Raw genomic sequence first — 22591 nt, 5'->3', positions numbered from 1 at the left:
CTTCGCCCGAGTGCTGACAAATTAGTTGCCACATTACCACGGGCGTGTGACGCCATCATACCTAGGACCCGCCAACCAAGGAATGAGACGCCTGGTCAACTGGTGGACTGACGGTTGCAACAATCGTAAACCGAGGAACGCAGTCGGGTCTGCAAGATCGGTGCTTAATAATTCGATTAAGGCAAGCAAAAGGGCTTGTTTTGAGAGGCTATGGGCGAGAGCCAATACGAATCGATGGAGTAACTCCTACAGGATCGAAATGGTCTAGAGAAAAGGCGTGTTGGCGCCTGCAGAGCGATCAGTAGCGATGCTGGTGCGTATCGTCGAGGGACTTTTGCCACACCACGCGCCGAGTCCTTGGCCTCCGGCGGTCCACGTCACGTCCTACGTTCCAGTATCTCAGACACAGACCAGGCACGATCGGCCAACCTGCCCTACATTCAATCCGTGAGCGACGACAGCCGTGTCGAGGTTGAGGAGGAGGCAAAACTTACGAATTAGGAACACATTGTGATCACCAGCTCGTTGAAGGTGAGTAAAGCTCCGGAACTGGATGGAATCCCGAATCTGGCCATCAAGACGACCATCGAAGTGGTCCTTGGGCCGTTTCGGGTAGTCATGCAGAAGTGGATGACTGCTTCTTCCCGGAGAGGTGGAAGCGATAGAAACTGGTCTTACTGCCGAAGGCTGGAATGTCGCCAGGGAACCCATCGACGTTTGACCTATCTGTCTGCAAGGTGCTTGAGAGGATTATCCTCAATAGACCGGTGAATGACACAGTACGCGTAAACGGTCTGGCAAGTAACTAGTTCGGCTTCCGGAAAGGTACGTCCACGCTGGGTGCTGTTCTCTCCGTCACCAAGACGACCGTGGTGGCAGTCCAGCGCAAACAGAGGGTTGTTCGCTATTGCGCAATCATTATACTTGACTGACAGGAAGAATGCGTTCAATAGCGCCAGCTGGGTCTCCATAGCACTCGCGCTTGAGCATCCATGTTCCGGTGTCGTGCAAGATTTTGGAAAATTTCTTTCGGAGTAATATTTTACAACGCAGAGGAATAGCAAGGATTACCGCAAGGTTCCATTCTGGGTCCGGTGTTGCGGAATGTCATGTACGATGGAGTGTTGAAACAAAAATTCCCTGTAGGGGTTATTATCGTCGGCTTTGCGGACGACATAACGCTGCAAATCTACGTTTAAGAGCCACGTCTACTCAGTTTGTAAGAGGGCCTCAACGGATATTGCAGCACTATCTCGAATGCTGTCGAATAGCTCAGTGGTGTATGTCAGCAAGCGGAAACTTATGCCAGCATGGATTCGTTCATACTTACGTATGGTGGGCCAGCGTGGTTCAAAGCGTTGAGTGCTAATAGTTATCATGGTAAACTGGAAAGTACCTACAGGCTCGCATGCCTGAGGTTTGCGAGTGCGTATGGTACAGTGTCGTACGACGCAATTTGCATCTTGCCCGGCATGATGACTAGCAGTATCGTCATTCTCGATGATCAGATGGCAGCGGGAATGTTCCAATTCCGTAAACGCACTGACTCGGAAGGTGCCATGGAGAAGCGAACTTCCACCCGACACAGACTCTATCAGGTTATGGCTGCTTCAGGCAGAATCTACGCAGGCTCGGGAACGCGGGATCCCCCATGTGTCCAGAGTGCGTTGATGTGAAGGAGGCCACTGAGCATGTCTCCTCTGTATGCCCTCGTCAGGCGCGCGCGGGAAGCCGCATGATGGTAGTGAGCGGAAATAACACTACTTCGGACAACTTAGTTCCGAAGATGTGCGAAGACCTGCACATCTGGGATTTTTACTAATGTATGCCTGAAGGGCACTGGGTACTGAAATGCCACTGCGACATTCTTGCTGACTGTCTTTTGTGGCGGGCCCCGATTGCTGTGCACAGGTTACGGATTGCTCGTACTCATTGATGGAGTAGAGCTGTTTTGTTGTAAACCTGTACCCCAATTAGGTACAACATAGTTGATGAAACTAATGACCTGCTTGGGATTGGAGCTCCATACTTGGTATGGAGTTAAAAGGTAACTTCCTAAGAAGTTGTACCTAGAGGAAGCAAGAGCTTCGCAAGAGCAAAGCAAATGCTCTGAACTCTCTGGTTCAGATTTGCAGAATCGGCAGGTGTCGTTCAACACTACACCGATTTTCTTCAAATGATAAAAAGCGGGACAGTGTCCGGTAAGGAGTCCCGTGATTATCCGTAGATCACTACGATTTAGACTAAGTAGCTTTCTGGCGGTTCCAGGGCTCGGATAGATAAACTGTTTAGCTTGTCTACAACCCTGTGCCTGTTGCCATTGGGATACTATTTCTAGCCTTTCCCAAGTTAGTAGTTCGCTTTTGATAGCGGAAATGGACGTACCCAGAAACGGCTCGGGGCCAATAAACCGCTGAGCTGATCCCTGTCTTGCTAGGTAGTCAGCGTGTTCATTACCCTCGACTCCGCAGTGTCCGGGCACCCAAAACAGAAAAACTGAATTCTGTCGGGAAAGTTCCCGTAGAGTTTCAATGCATTCCCGAACAAGTTTGGAAGCGCATTTGACGGACTTGAGTGCTAGTAGTGCTGCTTGACTATCCAAGAATATACCGATTTTCGCATGTCTGTAGTTGCGTTGCAGACATGTTTTTGCACAGATATATATATATATATATATATATATATATATATATATATATATATATATATATATATATATATATATATATATATATATATATATATATATATATATATATATATATATATATATATATATATATATATATATATATATATATATATATATATATATATATATATATATATAGCCATTCGTATAAAAACTGACGATGCCAGGTGGAAGATTAGGCTCTCCATTGTTCCACATAGAGCGGTTTGTTTCAATCACTCTATATGGAATATCCATGTTGGTCCTAACGTCCATCCAGTCTGAGACTGTGGTTAATAGCGGAGTTAGTTTGAACTCCCTAAGTATACGAAGGTGGCCGATTTGGTCCACTTCAGGTATAGTTTTCCACCTTTGCAAACTTAGAGCGCCAAGCACTGCTTCCTTTTTCACATGAAGATGTAGAGGTAGTAGGCAAAGCATAGCTTCCAAGGCTGCAGTTGGAGTTGTTCGCATAGCGCTGGTAACCGAAAGACATGCTTTGAACTTTTTTGAGTTTGGCTTGCGCAGTCACTTCGTTCACCTTAGGCCACCACACTATGGCAGCATAGGTGATTCTTGGTCGGGCAATGGTCTTGTAAGACCAGAGTGCCAAGTCTGGTTTCAGTCCCCAGGTTTTACCGAACAGAGTTCTGCAGGCCCAGATCGCTGAGATCGCTTTTTTTAGCGGCATGATCCAATTGTGCAGACCAGTTCAGTTTCTTGTCCAGAATAATTCCGAGGTATTTGACTTCATTACTGAAGCCCAGTCTAACTCCATTCAGTATTGGAGAAGTGATGGAGATCTTCCTTCGTCTGCCGAATGGAATTAGGACTGTTTTTAAGGGGTTTATGTTTAGACCCTCCTGTAAACACCATGACATGGTGCTACTCAGAGCCGTTTGCATTCGGCTCAACAGAGTTGCGTCATTCTTACCTCTGACGATGAGAACGATGTCATCGGCGTATCCAATGACCTCGTAACCAAGCTGTGAAAGCTTGTTGAGAAGTGCGTCGACAACTAGTGACCATAACAAGGGGGAGAGAACTCCTTCTTGCGGGCATCCCTTGATCACTGACATTGTTGCACATCTGAGATGCGGTGCAGCTGCCCCTCAGATAGTGCTTGAGCTACAACGTGTGTGGCGAATAAACCACCAATGCGCCTCCCACTGTTATTCTCTCTAAGTGGTTAGCTTTGAGGTTCAGAAGTAAAGAGGGTGTATGAAGCACAAGAAGCAACTTTTCGACGTAATACCTAAACGTCGTTCCGGGGAGAGCTGGAGACTGGAGGGGTATTAGTGGGTTCGGTTAAATTCAACCACACTCCTTGAGATAAAGGGCGTGTGTCTTCCCGATTCGCACAAATTTTGCACTGAAATCGCACAATAAATGTGTGAAATGCATAACGCAACAGTTGCAATGCGAATACATTGACATAGATTGAAATCAGAATATATATCATATACACGAGAATCGTGATGTTCCGGTAAACTTTAGTTTTGGGCGAACGATCATTTTGGGGCGCTCGAAAAATCGTGCTTCATTTTCGTGCGTCGGTTCATATGAGCGACTTGCTCATCCCCAATAATACTCTGCAGCCAAAACAACCGTCAACGATTCATGTTCCCTCACACAACTTGGTGACGCTGGTGCTAGTAACGTGGAATCATATGCATATGAACAAAACCAGAGTCATAGTTAAATGCAAAATGTTTTGAACAACCATAATGTCTTTTTAGCTGTTCGTGATTCAATGATGTTTTTGAATGACCGGATTCACGATATTGAACCGATCAGTTAATATTTCCATTAATCTAGTCAGTACCCAAATTATCAGTATTGATTGCTGGTTGCACTGTTTCAACGAGAGCAACCTTCTGAAAAACATGAACAATATCAATACAAATCAACATTAAGTGTAGTAGTTCGAAGCTGCCAAATACATTGAAAAAACGCTAGAGCATGATTTGCCCAACACTCAATCAATGTACTGGTTCCAAACTACATCAACAATTGCGCTTAAAACGCACAATTTTGTACTGGTTTCGCACCATCCAACTCTTGCGTGTAGCTTGTCTTTAATATAATTGTTTTAGAAGTATATATATTTGTGAGTATAAGCCTGTCTGTTAACTGTTTACTAGTTTACATTTTTTATCCCGGTAGAACTGGTTCTTTTCCGTGTTCTATTTACATCAAACCGAGTTACAGAACACTGCAGATTGACGAAAGGAACGAAGTTACCGCTATAAGTTTTTTTTACAGTCAGCTTCAAGTTTGTTTAGGTTATCTAATTCATTCCAAAACCATGAAGCAATCCTTCAAAAAGGGCTATGTCTGGTTAAATATCGTAAGCTGGTTAATGACCAGGAACTCACTTTATGGAATTTGCTAAAACTTCGAATTAATTTACCTTTTCATTTTCTGGTTGCTGGTGATCGCACAGTCGGCAATGTTCCAGTAATCTTTTGTAATATTTATAAAAAATGGATTTTTAAAAATATGAGCTTCATTTAATTCATTTTCAAATATAATTTTAACTTATTTTCACAAAAACAATTTTGAGGGTGTACATTTTTTTAAGACTAAATTAAATTAAAGTCGTCACACCGATCAAACAAACCGTTTTAGGTCTAAAAATATTTGTAATCATCAATACCTTTCCAAAATAGCATATTTAAACAACTTCACAGAAGTGAATCGTGCTCGTGACAAAATAGCATCTTTTGTCCATACAAACATCTATGCAAAGTTTTAGCCAAATCAAAAATGATCAATTAAGTTAGTTGCCCGTTTTTTGTGGAATTGCACTGGACTAAGTTCCATATATGCTGGTTTATTTTTTCTGCATCACAACAAACAATAACAAACAACACGAAGAACATAGATGTCAGGTAACAGACAGCACGAACTGCACGAATGTGTCAGAAGAGCTTAAGGATTAGCCATATTGATTTAAGTTTAGGCTGGACACTTTTTGATCCAAAGTTATTCGGACGTGCAAGTCGACAGAAACTGAACAGAGCAAACCTCCATATTGTCCAATAAACTAAAAATCGATAAAAAAATTCTAACGTCGTACCAATAGATCAGTTTTCCAGTGACATTGAGGACAATTTTTTACAACAACAGACTTTTTTAGTTTGAAGCTTAGAAAATAACTTGACGACAAAACATAGGGCTGAACGCTTGTAGGTTGATGCAGAAATTAATGTTATCTAACCTTTTCAGATTTCGAACATTCCGGAGGTGACATTGTACTATTTTATAATGAACCGTTTATTGTGAGGAATTGACAATTACGAAAAAATGTACCAATGTGCATTTCTTTTTCTATACTAGTGATAACCCTAGCGTAGGTGTTTTAATTATGATACTGTATAAAAAAAACAGGAGGGTTGGGTGCAAAGCCACGACCGCAAGGTTGAAGTAGAATACTTTTACAAGAAAGATAGCCTGGCTGCTTGCGTGTCAGTCATTTTTTTAGCAAATAAACGTAGACTAATCAGATCAATCGAATTTTTCGCTTCAACAAGGATTGACCATTTTCAATAATATAGTAAGTTGCTTGTCATGGGGCTTGACAATTTTCGAATTTTGAGATGGAATTTTTTCGGATGTCGTGCTCATGACTAAAGGGAAAGATAATTCAGTACGTTCTGAGACACGGAAATAAAGTAAAATTTATAACTTTTACAAATTTAAAAATGTAAATTAACTCAAGAGAAAACATTAACGGTTTAATCATCAGGTTTCTATTTCATCCTGAAAAGGACAATTTGTTGTTCAATTTAGTATCGTATAAGATGCCGATTACATCTTTGCGTTATCACTGAAAGTACGAACGAAGTATTCGTTGTGATAAAGTAAACAGTGAAATGCTGATGTAACACCCAAAACTAGACGGCTCACGTGTTGTCAAAATGAGTCAACTTTTTATTGAATGCATTTACTAGTGCCCACTTTCGCACAGAGACTGCATTTCACTAAAGTGCCTCACTGCATCAGCCGCTATCGATGCTGAGATCCGCTGTAACTAGTTCGCTATCCATAGCCATGCCACAGTTGTGGCCGCTATACGCTGCCATTGGTATCCACTGTCTTTGCATCAGCTGGCCCAGCTGCTATCGTTGATGGAATCTGCTGCAACTAGTGCGCTATCCATTGCTACGCCTCAACTGTGGCCGCTTTCCGCCATCGCTGATATCCACTGCACTGCACAGTGGGGAATCGCTGGCCATCGACCCAAAATTGAAAGTGCGAATTTCGTTTCAATTATATTTTTCCTATAATTGTACACTGTTGAAGTGTCAGCATCCAAATTTTTAGAGCATTATGATAAAATTTGAATTTTCTAGGATTTTTCAAAGTACACTGAGTCAGTGTTTTTTAGCGTTTTTCTTGAAAAAAGTGCAATGTTGCGAAATTTGCTAGAGAGTCAAGGGTAACTTGAATCTTGATGACGTCTAAGGGAAAGTTGTCTGTAAAATAGTGGAGAATAAATCCTCATCATTGGATAATGTATAATCTCATTGTAATACTCAAAAAAATTAGGCGGAATCAAAAGAATACGTATTTTTTGCATAGATCAGCGTTTAAAGTTTATACGGCAGGGTTTTGCACTATTGGCACTAGTTTCAAAAGATAGCTTGGAAAAATTGCTTCCAAATGCGTCTAGTCCGATCCTGCGCAGAGTTGCGCCCTTCTTTCGAAGAGAAACAATGAGTGTTCGGCACATGACAGATTTTAAAAATGTAAATTTAAGTTGTACACTGCAAACAGTCAACAGAATAACAATTAACTTGTATCCGTCTGATAATAACAATGTTTTCAAACATGTCTCAGTATGATTAATCACACTGTTTTCATATTTACAAGTTTAACTCATCAATATTCCGATATTCAACGCAGAATCAAAAACTAATCATTGTTTATGTTTTGGATCACCAGCACTGAGTACCAAAATCATGTTTTAAGTTTGTATCATACCAGTCACATGTAAAAACGATTGTGTAAACACAAATCATGACATAATAAATCGCCTGTTAATTTCTGCAGAAAAATTAGGGAATTATTATTTTGACGTTAATAACTGCATTTTGAAAACTCTCTTCAAAGATATTGAAACTGTATTAAAAATGAACACAAAAATGAAGATGAAGGTAGAAGTGAAAGAAAAGAAGAATGCGATAAAGAGACGCATTGTAATATAGTCACTTTGAAAAAAAAAACAAGTCATAAGTAATTTTCTTCACAAAGCATATTTTTTAATTCATTTTTTTTATTTTCTCAATAACTGAATAATAATTTTATGTTTTTTTATTTCATATGGTGGTCCCCGTGGTTCTGTGGTTAGCGATGTCGGTCGGCTAGCTCTCCCACACGGTTGTGATATCGGGTTCGATTCCCGATCAGGTCGAGGAACTTTTCGAGCTGGAAATTTTCTCGACTCAGCACTGGGGCACGGTGTATCGTTGTACTTATCCTACAACATGCAAAATGTGCCGAAAACAATATCGATAACGAATTCTCTCAACTAAACTAGTTGATCAAGACCGCATTAGCCCCCAGACTAGCGTGCGATATTGTTTTTTATGTCATATGAAAGTTTTTCATGAAAGCATCATGCATTTCGTTTTCTAAAATATTGGAACCGACGTAAAGTTTGCCTCATATAATATATATAAAAAACATGAAAATTCCCCTGGTGTCAAAAATACGCATTTTCATGCAAAAATAATACCAAATTCGGACTCAGCGTCCCAAAATTATATAAAAACCATGCATTTTATATGATTTTAAGACATTTTTTTGCTTGGCCAGCATTTGTATGGAGTCGCCCCACTGTGCACTGCTACTAGCAGTCTGCTAGTGCTGCTGCTCAGGGAGGACGACTGCTGTTGTCGCTGTCTAGAACTATTATGAGCGGCTTCGGCTGAAATAGGCTCTCTTATAGGTCAAATAGCATGTTTAAAATTGCAAGGTATACGATTTTGTCGACCGTACTTGGGAAGCAATCATATAACGACCAATCAGAGGTCGAATTTTTCCTTTTGACAAGGCTTGACTATTTTCAATAGTACAATAGTGTGAATAATAAAATTATAATTATCTTCTTTTGGGAAGAATCTTAGAAGATTTTCCAATCTATTGCTACAAGAACGAAGGAAATCCATCGAATACTAACCAATTTATTAGCATTTGAAATTGGACATATTTTTCACTTTTTTTGGTTTTAGATTTTCATTTCACATCCCTATGTAGCCGAACTTCCTGAGAGAAGTATTCTACTTCAAAAGCATGAGTTAGCCAAACTGAGTAACTGTTACTCAGTTTCGTTAATTTGACTTCCCTACGCAAAAAAATCGGTAACCACAGAGCCACGGGGACCATAAGGCAAACAATCCGAATTAAGTGTTAGTGACTAAGTTTTCAGAAAGCTCTATAGGACAAGAAAAACGTATGCCAATAAACATGTTCTATATTGTATCTGACTGCAATACCTCTCAATGTGTTGTTATCTTTCTTTTGCGTATCAACTAGCTTGTTTTGGTGAAACATCGCAGCGGATCCACGATGTGTGGGCCCCACTGACACTGACAGACAGCATAAAATAGCGTATGAAGAATGGCGGCGATATCGTTTACACATTGAGATGTTAGCCCTTGAAACATGGTGCGATTGCATAAACATATATCGATACAAATATCGCGGTTTTCAGTATCGATACAGTTAAGTATCATACTCTTGTGCATCGATCTGAAAAATTGAAATATCGTCTCAAAAGTATCGATATCTCCGATACCGATATAATATCGCCCATCGCTACAAACAGTAACACCAGGCCCGTAGCTACCGGGGGGCTAGAGGGGGCTTAGCCTTCCCACGCGTTTGAATTGCCCTACCACGCAATTTTCTCATATATTTGATTGTTACTAGGTACAAAAAACCAAATGAAAAATCTGAAATATAAGAAATAAGCATTAATTAATAGTCTCCAGTTTTTTTTTTATTTTACCGATATCAGTCAATTTCTGTTTGTTAAGAACAATTGCACCTTGCATTTAAGTAGTTCATTAAATCTCAAAAGAACCGTGTTCGAGTTCGAACAATCAAAACGGTCGAGCTCAAAAAAGTTAAATCACTCAATCTTGTGATGAGCCCGCCTGATTCGCGGCGAAGTTGAAACTGACGATCCGCATACTTCCGTTTCAGATGTCCGGTCCAGCGTCTGCGAGTTAAAATGTCAGTTCTTTTTTTTAAAAGTGCCATTTTAATGAAAGAACCAATTACAGTTTTATATGTTTGATTATATAAGAACAATGCAAAACAAGTTTTGCTGCAAAATTTGACCAGTTTTTCCAGAAGTTTTAATTTCTCATTTTTTGATTTCTTGAATTGAACAAATCGTGGGCAAAAAATGACACACAAGACAAGTTTTTTCAAATATTAAACTTTCAGCCAGTATCCAAACTCACTGCAGTGTGTCTTGTGATTAATGTTTATGTTCAGTTCAATTAATTTTGGCAGGACTTTTCCACACCTCGGAAGCCGTTATCTGACCCGGACAACTATGTTCCAGTTAGGTCCGACATGAAACCGGACAACAACATTGATCAAACAATGCGACTCGTAAAATTTAGAACTTAGGCTGACGGTTGAATCGCTTCATTCTCTCAATATTTCTTCGCAAATAGAAGCTCTCAGTAACGTCGATTTCGAATGATGCGACCCTCGAAGATAGGTCTCTAACGCTGTAATTCCTTCAATGCATTAGTTGCTTCAGACTATAACTTTTAAAAACTCTCTTCTGTTCTTAGTTTTTCGATCGTTGTGTAAATGGCTCTAATAAGCGTCATAGAATCGTTGTATTCCATCACTCAACCATGTATTGCTTCTCTTGCTGATTTAATAATTTGTGTTATGAATATTGAATCGATCGAGTTCGTGGGTCAGAAATTTGAAATAAATAATGAGCTTCTGAATCTTTTGGTGCTAAAACTATCGAAATAGGAGGAAAACTAAAAAACTTATAAGAATTTTAATTTGGGTGCTCCGTGTGACGCGTAAAGGTACTTTTTTGTCGAGCACATAACGGTTCTAAACTGCTTTCTCTCCAAAAAAAAAAAACGTTTACTTAAAAAAAATTCTCTGCCCCTCCCACGCAAAACGGAGTAGCTACGGCTCTGAGTAACACACAATTACCAAATAAATTGAAAAAATCACAGGAGGGTTGTGTGTAAAGCCACGACCGCAAGGTTGAAGTAGAATACTTTTACGGGAGAGATAACCCGGCTGCTTGCGTGTCAGTCATTTTTTCTAGTAAATAAACGTTGACTAATCAGATCAATCGAATTTTGCGCTTCAACAAGGATTGACCATTTTCAATAATATAGTAAGTTGCTTGTCATGATTGGGGCTTGAAAATTTTTATGCAGATAATGAATATTTTTTGGATATCGTGCACATGACTGAAGGAAAAAATAATTCAGTACGTTCTGAGACACGGAGATAAAGTAAAATGTATAACTTTTACAAATTTAAAAATGTAAATTAACTCAAGAGAAAATATTAACTCTTCAATCATCAGGTTTTTATTTCATTCTAAAAAGGACAATTTGTTGTTCAATTCAATGTCGGATAAGATACCGATCGAATCTTGGCGTTATCACTGACAGTGCGAATAAAGTATTCCTTGTGATAAAATAAACAGTTAAAAGCTGATTAACCACTCAAAACTACGGCTCACGTGTTGTCAAAATGAGTCAACTTTTCATTGAATGCATTTACTGTTGCAAGGTATATGATTCTGTCGACCGTGCTTGGGAAGCAATCATATTACGACCAATCAAAGGTCGAATTTTTTGTTTTGACAAGGCTTGACTAATTTCAATAGTACAATAGTTTGATTAACAAAATTACAATTATCTTCATTTGGGAAGAATCTTAGAAGATTTTCCAATCTATTGCTGCAAGAACGAAGGAAATCCATCGAATACTAACCGATTTATGAGCATTTGAAATTGGACATATTTTTCACTTTTTTCGGTTTTAGATTTTCATTTCACATCCCTATGTAGCCGAACTTCCTGAGAGAAGTATTCTACTTCAAAATGCAATCAGAACTTTTCGTGCTCTTTTATGCAGATATGACATTTAGATGAGGACTTATGGTATATCATGTGCGGAACCTTTTAGGCACAGTTCAGACCTTTTGTTTCAGTAAACTGTTGTACCTTTTGTAAATCTTTGTTTATGCAACGAAAATGATGAGAATTAAAAGTTAGAATTATTTTGCCTTTAATTACATCTCTTAGGAGAGTTCAAAAGTTATGCTTATATTGCATGCACGACAATATATAAATTTCATCATTTCCGCAGTATTATATCCAAGGTAAATTAGACATGAGAGCATACGGAATAAATAAATGGTTCGATTTCTCCTACCTCTAGTAGAAGGCCCTTCTCCAGCGTCCCAACCAGAGGTTGGACACGTGTTACCTCTGGCTGCTTTTACATTGACCTCCGTACTGGTACTTGGTTTCTTCGATGCACTTCCCCCATGCTGGTCCTTCGCGCGTTTCCGAGCATCCCGCTTGTATTTGGTGTTCATATATTTAGACATAGCACTGAATACACTTCCGATGGATTTCTCAATAAATGCGAAAAATGCACTCGTAGTCTCTTACCCGAGAATAATAAAACACTTCCAAGAAATGTTGCACTAGCAAAAAGACAATTTCCACGTGTTGTAATGTGCTGGAGCACGAAATCTATGTCTGTGATAGGGAACCTTCACGTTCACGAGGCATGACTGGAGAAACGCGTCTAATAATGCGGTAAAATTTTTAATGTCTTTTTGTGCAAATTATTGTACTCAGACAAAAACCTGTTTTGAATTGGATGAATTTTTAGTGAATAAACGTTAACCGTTTGTTATTCAAAGTTGGTCATGCTGATCGCAGCCTTTGTGGGGGGATTACTAAATAAAGTAAAAATTGGACAACTACAACAGAATTTGATTGCATCCCGCACAGAATGTCTGCTTGTGTTGATGCCAGAAAATTATTAACCTTCATTTATTTTTTATTTGCCTTGAAAAAAGCATGGTGTGGTTCAAAATCGGTTGCTAATTACAACCTTTGAGCTGCCCTAACATTGGGGGAATTAAGATACACGGACAACATGCACTGTGGAAGCTATTTCACATTCAGTAAATTAAACGGGTGCGACAAATTTAAATTGCTAGGATGCAACACAGAATGCTTGCTTGCGTTGACAAAAATTATTAACTTTCAATGACTTGTTTATTTGCCTTCAAAAAGGCATTTTGATTTCCGAAACTGGATTTCCTGATGGCAATCATCATGCTGCCCCAACACGGGGGGAATTATGGCTGTCTGGCGACACACGCTGAGAAAAACCGCGCTGCTCCTGAGACGTGGTGACCAACCACAGGGCTAGTGCTGCTGCTGAGGAAGGACGACTGCTGTTGTCGCTGTCTGATGCTACGCTATGCCACAGTTGTGGCCGCTATACGCTGGCCTAACTGCTGAGCAACTGCAACACTATCCGTAGCCATGCCACAGTTGTGGCCGCCATTGGTATCCACTGTAACTGCATCTGCTGGCCCTGCTGCTATCGATGGTGAGATCCGCTGGAACTGCTGCGCCTATCCACAGCCATGCCACAGTTGTGGCCGCTTTCCGCTATCGATGGTACCCACTGCTCGCTCCCGCTGCTGCTAAGGGAGGACTGCTGTCGTCGCTGTTCAGAACTATTATGAGCGGCTCCGGCTGAAACAGGCTCTTATATAGGCCAAATAGCATGTTTTCAATTGCAAGGTATATGATTCTGTCGACCGTGCTTGGGAAGCAAGCATATAACGACCAATCAGGGGTCGAAATTTTCGTTTTGACAAGGCTTGACTATTTTCAATAGTACAATAGTGTGAATAATAAAATTACAATTATCTTATTTTGGGAAGAATCTTAGAAGATTTTCCAATCTATTGCTGCAAGAACGAAGGAAATCCATCGAATACTAATCGGTTTATTAGCATTTGAAATTGGACATATTTTTCACTTTTTTCGGTTTTAGATTTTCATTTCACATCCCTATGTAGCCGAACTTCCTGAGAGAAGTATTCTACTTCAAAAATACTGAATTAAGGTTGAACGTGGTCTGGAAACTGTAGGCCTATAATTTTTATATGGAAAGTTTCAATGATTAGATTGATTCGGCCATGCATTTGCTTCATAATTTGTATGAGCCGTAGTTTCAGGTCAACCCCCTCCGGTTTCCGAATAGTCCACGTGGTTCACCTTGACAGACCTCAACAATAATCTTACCCCGACCCCAACAAACGGTAGCTTGAAAAATTGAAAATTTACGTGGCTATCTCAAAGCAAAACATTCAGTAGTAACTCAAAACTGGAACTGTGCGCCAGCATAGCAATGTGTTTTATCGTTAGGTGGAACAAATGGTTGTTTTTTTCACTGAATTTCTATCGTAAAAAAAACTACCAACAGCGATATTAGTTACAAAGCTTCATTGCAATCGAAGGTAAGAGCCACGATTGTTTTTATGAACCATTGCTTCATGTCGAAACTCCGAATGTGTTTCCGGCCTTCCGAGAATAACGCTCGAATGTTTGATTTCCTAATGACAGTTGCTGTACATGCGGCATGATCACGAAAAAAGGCATTTATATTATTAGTATACAATGTCCGACTTAGAGCGCTAGACCGTTATACATCGAAAACTCCGGACGTGTCTGTTTTCAGATGAATAACAGTCTACAGCAACCAGCAGACACAGTTATTTTCTTCTCATTGTTGAAAGCTAATGTATAATTTATAGGTAACCTTATGTATAGCGGCGATGCTTATTGCGGAGAAAATAATTTAAAATTAAGTCTATAATCACTTAATTTAATTTACATTCGCATCGTTCCATCGACTTTTCGCGAATGAAATTTTAGATCATCATAACTTTTACTTCTCACAGCATAATGGGAAAAATTTTGATAAAATGTTTCAGAGAATTAGTTATGCAATCACGGATTGATTTTTGGGAAATTAATATAATTGATTAGCTAAAGTTAATTACCAAATTTTCCTGGAATATGAACATTATACTGTTCGGAGCTCACCAGCTTGTCGTAATGACACAACAGATTGCAAAAGACACATATGAAACACCGAAAAATTTCAACCGAATATTTGGAAACCGATACATAAACGCATACCAAAAATGAAATATCGGAACCACAAGATATACATGACATGATTCGACTGTGTAAGGCATTAAAGACACAAGAATCTGTTATAACTCAGTATATATATTTTTCATTCTTGCTTTGATTTTTTTTTACGGGCCATAAGAAAATGATCACAACGCACGGGCTTAGTTGGCTACGACTCGAGTGTCCACGACAAAACATCCATGGGACTGATCGGTATCGTCCACAAGGTCAATTTCTATCGTAACACTAATTAATGGATAGATCGCTGTTATTGGCATGCTCAGGTGATAGATCAGATCTTCACCAGCGGTGATTGGGCAGCGAGATTGGATGAGCCAGTTGCATGCGGCAGCACGTTCAGCAGGTAGTTCGTATGGGACAGTTATTCCCAATGCTGTTGCCCTTACCCTGGTGTGAAGGCTCGATGCATCCTTTACTATTGTGATGAAAGTTTATGAATATTTAGACTTATGAATGGAATATTTTTTTAAACACTTACATGCGGTGAACTCCATAGCCATATTGGCATCACTTCCTCGAACCAGTGGGCAAGGCATCGCAGGGCAGTTTTCCATGCGAACGTTGGCTGGAAATGGTCGTAACCCACCACATGGTCTAGCTGCAACTATGTCCCATTGGGTGTGATCAACGTTGTCGGAATTTTGTAGCATTACAGCGGGAATAATAGCAGCTAACAGAATATATTTAATCATCGTGTCTTTTATTTTATCAGCGGCGCGACTTGAGTGAGCGTAGATTTGCGAATGAATGATCAATAGTACATCACTCGTTGTTTTATACTCTACGCGCAATTCAGGTTTCAGCTGAATTCTTCGTTATCAAGCACAACCGTTTTGGATGGCAGGTGTGCGGATATCGATGATAAGCATCAGAACATCTGGAACAGGTGCAACAAATATCTCCGGTGCTATAAAATTGATAAGCCCTTCTAGCACATATGTCGAAAATTGTATATTTCCAATCCTTTTTCTCGATTAAAAAATAGAACAAATTTAGTCCATCGAACAATGTTGACGCCCTTTCTCTGTCACATTGTATCTTGTTAGCTTTACTTGTTTTTCTCTATCTTCTATCTATCTTTCAAAATCGTCAAAAATCTGTCCACGTGGTTTGTGGTTGGCCCCTAATAGAGTCTAAAATTCCGGATAATAGAGTCTAAAACTCCGGAAAATTGAATATAGCATTGAAAACTTGAAAATGAAAATATATAAAATTGTTGGATTGGCCCAATGAAGTATACAAAGGTGAAAAAGAAGAAGACATTTGTCTGTATTAGTAACGAAAAAAAGGTAAACAGAAGCACGTGTTGGGGTCGTGACGTAGATCTCCAAAAACAAGAAAAAGCCATTCGGAATTGTGTACCGCATTGTTTAACGACGCAGATAGGCATTTCAGCCGTAAACTGTCATAACTTGTGAAAATTTCTTGAAAAAAATTAATCCACCTAGCGGTCAGACTCAGCCTTTCTCATTCAAACTTATTATTTGTAAAAATAGATTTACATGAATACTTAAATCCAATAAATGTTTATCCACTCTTTGGGTTCTAAAATATTGATGTTGTAATTAAAGTATAAAATATGAAATTTGACGTAATGTTAGTACTTTAGAAATAGCGAAATAAAAGCAATGACTCTTAATTTCGAACAATTTAATCACGAGCGATGCTGGGAACGTTCAGATAGTACGATACCACATTTAAATCATGTTGAGGCCATATATATTGATCGAAGCAGGTAAAGTGTTGAATAGTCTTTGAATTTCTGTTTTTTCTAAAACTTTTAAACAGATTTTTTTTTTGTTATTTGTAAGTTTGAGAGATGACTCATTTGTATGACACTAGTTATGTTCAAATAAGTCGAGTAATACTTGAGATAATAGACTTTCGTCGTTTTACAAATTAAAACATAACGCTTGCTTAAGTTTGATTACAATCAAATGATAAGGTAACGTATGGGGCAGCCAAACTTTGAAACCACGTGTTCAATCATAATTCATCAGTTAACCCTTAACTAGCCCGTTCATCTGATATCAATATTGTTCAGATCGGTTGTGTAGTTTCTAAGATAATGAAGTTTCGTGATTTTCACATTTCGATACATTACAGACGAAGTTACAGTCCGATTACTGCAAAATTCAATAGGGTGTTATGAGGTAGGTAGACCTTTTATTTGATACTAATTCTGTGGAAATCGGGTCAACCATCTCAGAGAAATATGAGTGAGTCCAAGTAAGTTGTCTTGGAATATGTTTCTTTTCATAGCTGGATTTCACATTTTTAAACATAACAGGCAAAGTAATAATCCGTTTGTAAAAAAAAATCATTAGTGTCTTATGGGGCAATAAGACCTTTCATATGACACTAATTTTATAAAAATCGGGCCAGCCATCTCTGAGAAACATGAGTGAGATTAAATAGTCTCCAGAACACGTTTCTTTCCATAACTTCTGAACCACACGTTCAATCTTCATAAAATTCAAAAGTTAAGAGTTTTTAAGGTATCCCGTTCATTTGAAACTAATTTTAATCAAATCAGATGTGTGGTTTCTGAGATATTGATGTTTCGTGGTTTTTACACTTTGATACATAACCTCTAAACTAGAAATCAGATTACAATAAAATTCAATAGGGTCTTATAGAGCAACTAGACCTTTCATTTGCAATCAATTTTATTGAAATCTGTTCGGTCAGAGCATCTCTGAGAATAGTGAGTGCGAAAAGAGGTGCACATACACACGTACACACCCACACACAAACATATACACCTATACATGCTTATATGCAGAAAATGCTCGATTCGTCTGAGTCGAGTAGTATATGACATTCGGCCATTTGGATCACTTTTCTACCTTTTAATTAGCCAGTGATCGTTAGGAGGAAGTCAATATGTTTACTTTCATTATGTGATTTCACATTTTCATGAACAACGGACAAAGTTACAATCCGATTGCGATGAAATTCAATGAAAACCTATGGGGCAACTAGACCTTTCATTCGACACTAATTTTGTGAAAATCGGTTCAGCCATCTCTGAGAAAAATGAGTGAGTTTAAACAACCTCAGGATAACTTTTCTTTACATAACTTTTAAACCATATGTTCAATCATTACGAAATTCTAAAGTTAAGGATTCTGGAGACAGCCCAATCATTTGAAATCAATTTTATTAAAATCGGTTGTGTGGTTTCTGAGATATTGATGTTTCGTGATTTTTACATTTTGATACATAACCTCTAAGCTAAAAATCCGATTACAATGAAATTCAATAGCAACCTATGGCGCAACTAGACCTTTCATTTGCAATTAATTTTATGAAAATCGGTCCAGCCATCTCTAAGAAAAGTGAGTGAGAAAAAAAAGTTGCACATACATACACACACACACACACATACACACATACATACATACAAACAGAAAATGCTCAGTTCGTCGAAAGGGGTCGAGTGGTATATGACATTCGGCCATTGGGACCACTTTTATACCTTTGGTTTTTCCAGTGATTGCTATACCTTTCTAGGAGAAAGGCAAAAAGTTAAGTAGCAAAAACAGATTTTTAATAGCAATCCATAAAAAATTTCACAAAATTCCATTTAAATAAATAGATAGAAGTATGATGTCTTCAAAAAAGTTGTTTCTTTTAAAATTTGCTACAACTTTGCAAAACAAAGTGGATTTTTATATTCCAAAATGAGAAAAGTAAAACTCGTTTCGCACTGTTGAGTGGAACTGTTACTTCTATAACATGGAGAATAATTAATGGAACAACTTTGCTGAAGACGTTACGGCTCTATAATCAATGTTTTTGGGTCAAAATAATTTCGATCATGTTTTTGCAGCTTTGGAAACAGTGTGCCACGTGTCGTTCTCTTTTCTCATTCAACCCTGGCCTTAAAAATTGCTGGAAGGTGCTCAATGCTGCTCACCAATTGAAAATTTGGTTCCTAAATTTGGTTATCGTTAAAATAAATTTACCTTTTTGATAGACGTTCCGGTTCGAAGGACCAGAAAATGTGTGTTATTGTTTCTACTATGCGAGTGCTTCGGTTTAAGGTTACGAAAAAATAGAAAGATTGGATATCAAACCATGCGACAGCAGCTCCTCACGTACTAGATGGAAGTCAATATAACAGTTAGCACAGTTGTTGTGATACTCAGTTGTACACCAAAAGAAATGCATGCTATCAATTTAGTTGACTGTATTTCAATCCTCAACATAACGTTCAACTAACCGTACTTTAAAAACGATAAAACGAATAAACTTTTCAGAAGACGAATTCGAACAAAAGTTATCTTGGATAATTTATCATAATTTAAAAAAAAGATCAAAATTTGGTCATATGTATTGTCGATCGGGTTCATCTTGACATGTTGACAATTGTGTATACAACGTGCATCTTACACACGTACAGAAATGATTTCAGTGTTAATTGGCTTTGGAGTATGCGAAACTGATAGCGCCAGGACCATACTGCCGGTACCCGGATAACTGTCCCATAATGAAAAACAACATGTTGAGAAAACAGCGATTTAACATTATCCGTGAATTTTCGGATTTCCAGCAATTACATCCAGAACCAACGACCATAACAGTTTCATGGCAGCACAAGTTTATCGTTGAGAATAGAAAACCATGGATGGAATTGGTTTTACGTTATATAGCTTGAAGAAAGACAAAATGGTACAAAATATGCGGGTACATTCGAAAAGTACTCGCATATTTTGTCCCATCACATATAAATTCAACCAGCAACCGACAGTATCATTGGCAACGTAGATTGTACTACAGAAAAACAACATTAGTCTAGTTAATTAAATGACAAACTTCTATATGCCTAAAATAATCCGATATACACTAATCTAGAGCAAAATTATATGTTTGCACTTTGTACCACTATGCAGTGGGACTGTAATGCGGGTGCTTTCAATATGGGACAAAAACAACTTGGTATTTTTTCCATGTTTTTCCAACAAAAGTATCAATTTTAATTTTTTTTTCCAGAAAATATAACAGTTAAGTCGATGATAACTCAAAAGTGATCAAAATCTGTATGGGACAGTTATGCGGATACCGGCAGTATAGGTTTGCCCGAAATTTTGAGCGATGAAACAGTTCAATTTAGTTAGAAGCTATAGATCTATAATATATAAGAGAGTTTATGCCAAATGCCAAAGTCGTTTTTTAAGATAAAAACTGATTTTTCCACGCGGCAAAAGCTCTTTCCACAGGAACTTGATAATAATTGTTATATTAAAATAATATTACTTACTGAAACAGTATGGCAATTTTAAACGGGAGAAAAAAAAGTTAAAGTTTTCAATCGAATTTTTTTTTAATTTCGACAAACATATGTGGAAACTGTGTATTAACAAAATAACTATCCAATCGAGTTGTTAGTTCCATTAGAAGAAATATGGGCAAGCAGTATTTTCGTAATAACATTCTACTTAATTTTCATAACAACGTTATGCCGATTTACTGATACTGAAAAACTAGTTCATTACCGTCTTGTTGCCATATCCTGCAAGTACAGTTAACCTGATAGTCCAAACAGTTCAAACAAACGTTAAATTTCGTACGTAATAAAAATCAATGTTTAATCTCCGTGGTTCAATTTTCACGTTTTACGCTCGCCCGAACCAAATTACCAAGGTCATTAGAAACAAAGATGTTGCGCAACTCCTGCCCTCGATGTGAAAATTCATGAAGCTCATAAAAATTGCTCGAAAAACCTGCAAAAGCAACCCGTGCCTTCGCCCACTCCTACCGCCCCACCGTGAAAAGTGCGCCAGCTTGTGCGGCACCAGAGTGCCTGCTGCCTGCTCTGTAACAGGGCCAAAAAACGGCAATTAATTACCGCTGCTTTTTTGGTTACCTAGCCGGGCAAGTTGGGCCACAATTTGCCATTATTCAAGCGCACCTTTTTGCTCTGCCACGCCACGGTGAGACGACCCCGTGAGAAACTGCTCGGTCTGCGGTGGGTCCGCTCTGCAGTAGCGCGTCCGAGTACCTACAACGTTTTATGCGTTTTCTGCTGGCAGTTTGATTGTTTGTAATACATGTATTTCAGCACCTGTCTCGGCTCGGCTCAGCTCGGCTATTACCTTCCGTAGAAAGATGGTAGAGCTTTTCGGGTTGAACATTGCATTCCCCCGTAGGGAGGACAAAATGTTCCTGGATTATCATCTGTAGCTTGTTATTGGCATTTATCATGTAAAGTTCAATGTAATTTGTGCGCAATTATTCCACAGCAATTAACAAGCAGAGCTGCACGTTCTGTTGTTGGTGCACTGAGCTGTAGGCCCATTCTAACGGGACTAACGACATTCCGGATCGGAACTGAATCCGATGGTCATTACGATGCAGCGTTAGGTTTATAGCCTTACATCCTGAGCTCGTTTCATCAATAACACACTCTAGAGCGTCTAGCCTTAGGTCTTTGAATGCGAATCACAATCAGGGCTGGGTTGATTGTTTCTGGTTCGGAAAAAAAACTTCCCTTTACACCTTCTCACGCAATTACAACCCTGCTCTCGAAACTTTCCTGCCGCTCTGGCTGCAAGTCAGAGCAGATGAATGACGACAATGGCTTTACAAACCGAATGAAAACTGCAATCATTTATTTTCATTTTGTCCCGGTTCACCTTATGTTGGTCGTCAGCTGCTCTGCGTAAGCCAGGATGATCCGCACATGTGCCCTGCCATCCTCTGTGGAAAACTGTTCTCGGCAATTGACCCCATCCCATGGCCGAAAAGGGGAGCGAAATAAAGCGACCGGGTGTAGCGCATGTTCCGGGGCGTAAAATTTACCTGAAACAATACCTGTGGGTGCCAGAGTCGGGCAACCGTATTGCTATTTGTATTCCCAACAACAAATGCCAGGCAGCCGTCCAAAACAACTAGGAAATGGAACTGCAATGAATATATAATGCAGTAGCAGCCGCTGCTAGGAGACAAATTTATGCAAATTAATAAGATTTGTGAGCTGCTGGCAGAGCTTTCCGAGAACCTTTTGCCTCGGTGCTCGACCTAATCCGACCCGAGGAACCCGCTCCGGCTCAACCTTCCGTGGGAAAGCACATATATTCAATGAGTGTTTCACACTCGCAGCCGAGAATTGTTTCATCCGGTTGATCCGGATTCCGGAGGAAATGGGAAAATAGACCCCCATGGTCGAAAGGATTGGTTCAGTTTTTCGGAAGAAATAAGTGAAGATGAGTGATAGCGAACGCTTCCCAGACTGTTTTCCAGCCCCTGCCAGCCAGCCGCAGTCAACCGGGTGGGTATTACTCAACAAAAAGCCTGTTCTCATCAGCCAAATCCATCCTCTGTCGGTGCAATGCGAGAGAAGTGTAGAAATGGGTAATGAGTTTTTGCGAGGAAATTGTTTTTTTGCCATTCATCGACGTTCGCAGAAAGGAAATTGCGAAGCTAGAGGAGCTTCAGGGTTTCCATTGCTTACTTACTACCCATTGTGTAGTGGAGCTTTCTTTCGCACTGGAACATATTGCTCGGCTGCCTACGGAAGGACATCGTGGAGAGAACGGCAGAATACACCGGGAAGGTAGTAATGGCCGGTACCTGGAATCGTTAGGCCCTCGGAAAAGATTGGACACAACCGTTCACGACTGCTTTATAATGGGTTTGTCTAGGT

General features: G+C 39.2%; 2 protein-coding genes across 2 annotated transcripts in view; one reads left to right on the top strand and one right to left on the bottom strand.

Annotated features, from left to right (window-relative positions):
- LOC129721270 (heparan sulfate 2-O-sulfotransferase pipe) overlaps positions 1-22591 on the top strand; it is a 555985-nt gene that overhangs the window by 324766 nt on the left and 208628 nt on the right. The gene's annotated exons all lie outside the window — the stretch shown is intronic.
- On the bottom strand, positions 14996-15692 carry LOC129721271 (NPC intracellular cholesterol transporter 2-like). The gene is made up of 2 exons (XM_055673633.1): positions 15419-15692; positions 14996-15355 (listed from the first exon to the last, which is right to left on the bottom strand). The coding sequence occupies exons 1-2, from the start codon at positions 15630-15632 to the stop codon at positions 15081-15083; spliced, it is 489 nt and encodes a 162-aa protein (XP_055529608.1). The 5' UTR covers positions 15633-15692; the 3' UTR covers positions 14996-15080.

This window comes from Wyeomyia smithii, chromosome 2 (assembly GCF_029784165.1).
Source record: "Wyeomyia smithii strain HCP4-BCI-WySm-NY-G18 chromosome 2, ASM2978416v1, whole genome shotgun sequence".
Classification (NCBI taxonomy): domain Eukaryota; kingdom Metazoa; phylum Arthropoda; class Insecta; order Diptera; family Culicidae; genus Wyeomyia; species Wyeomyia smithii.
The sequence above is the reverse complement of the archived record's forward strand: the minus strand, read 5'-3'. Positions and strand labels throughout refer to the sequence as shown.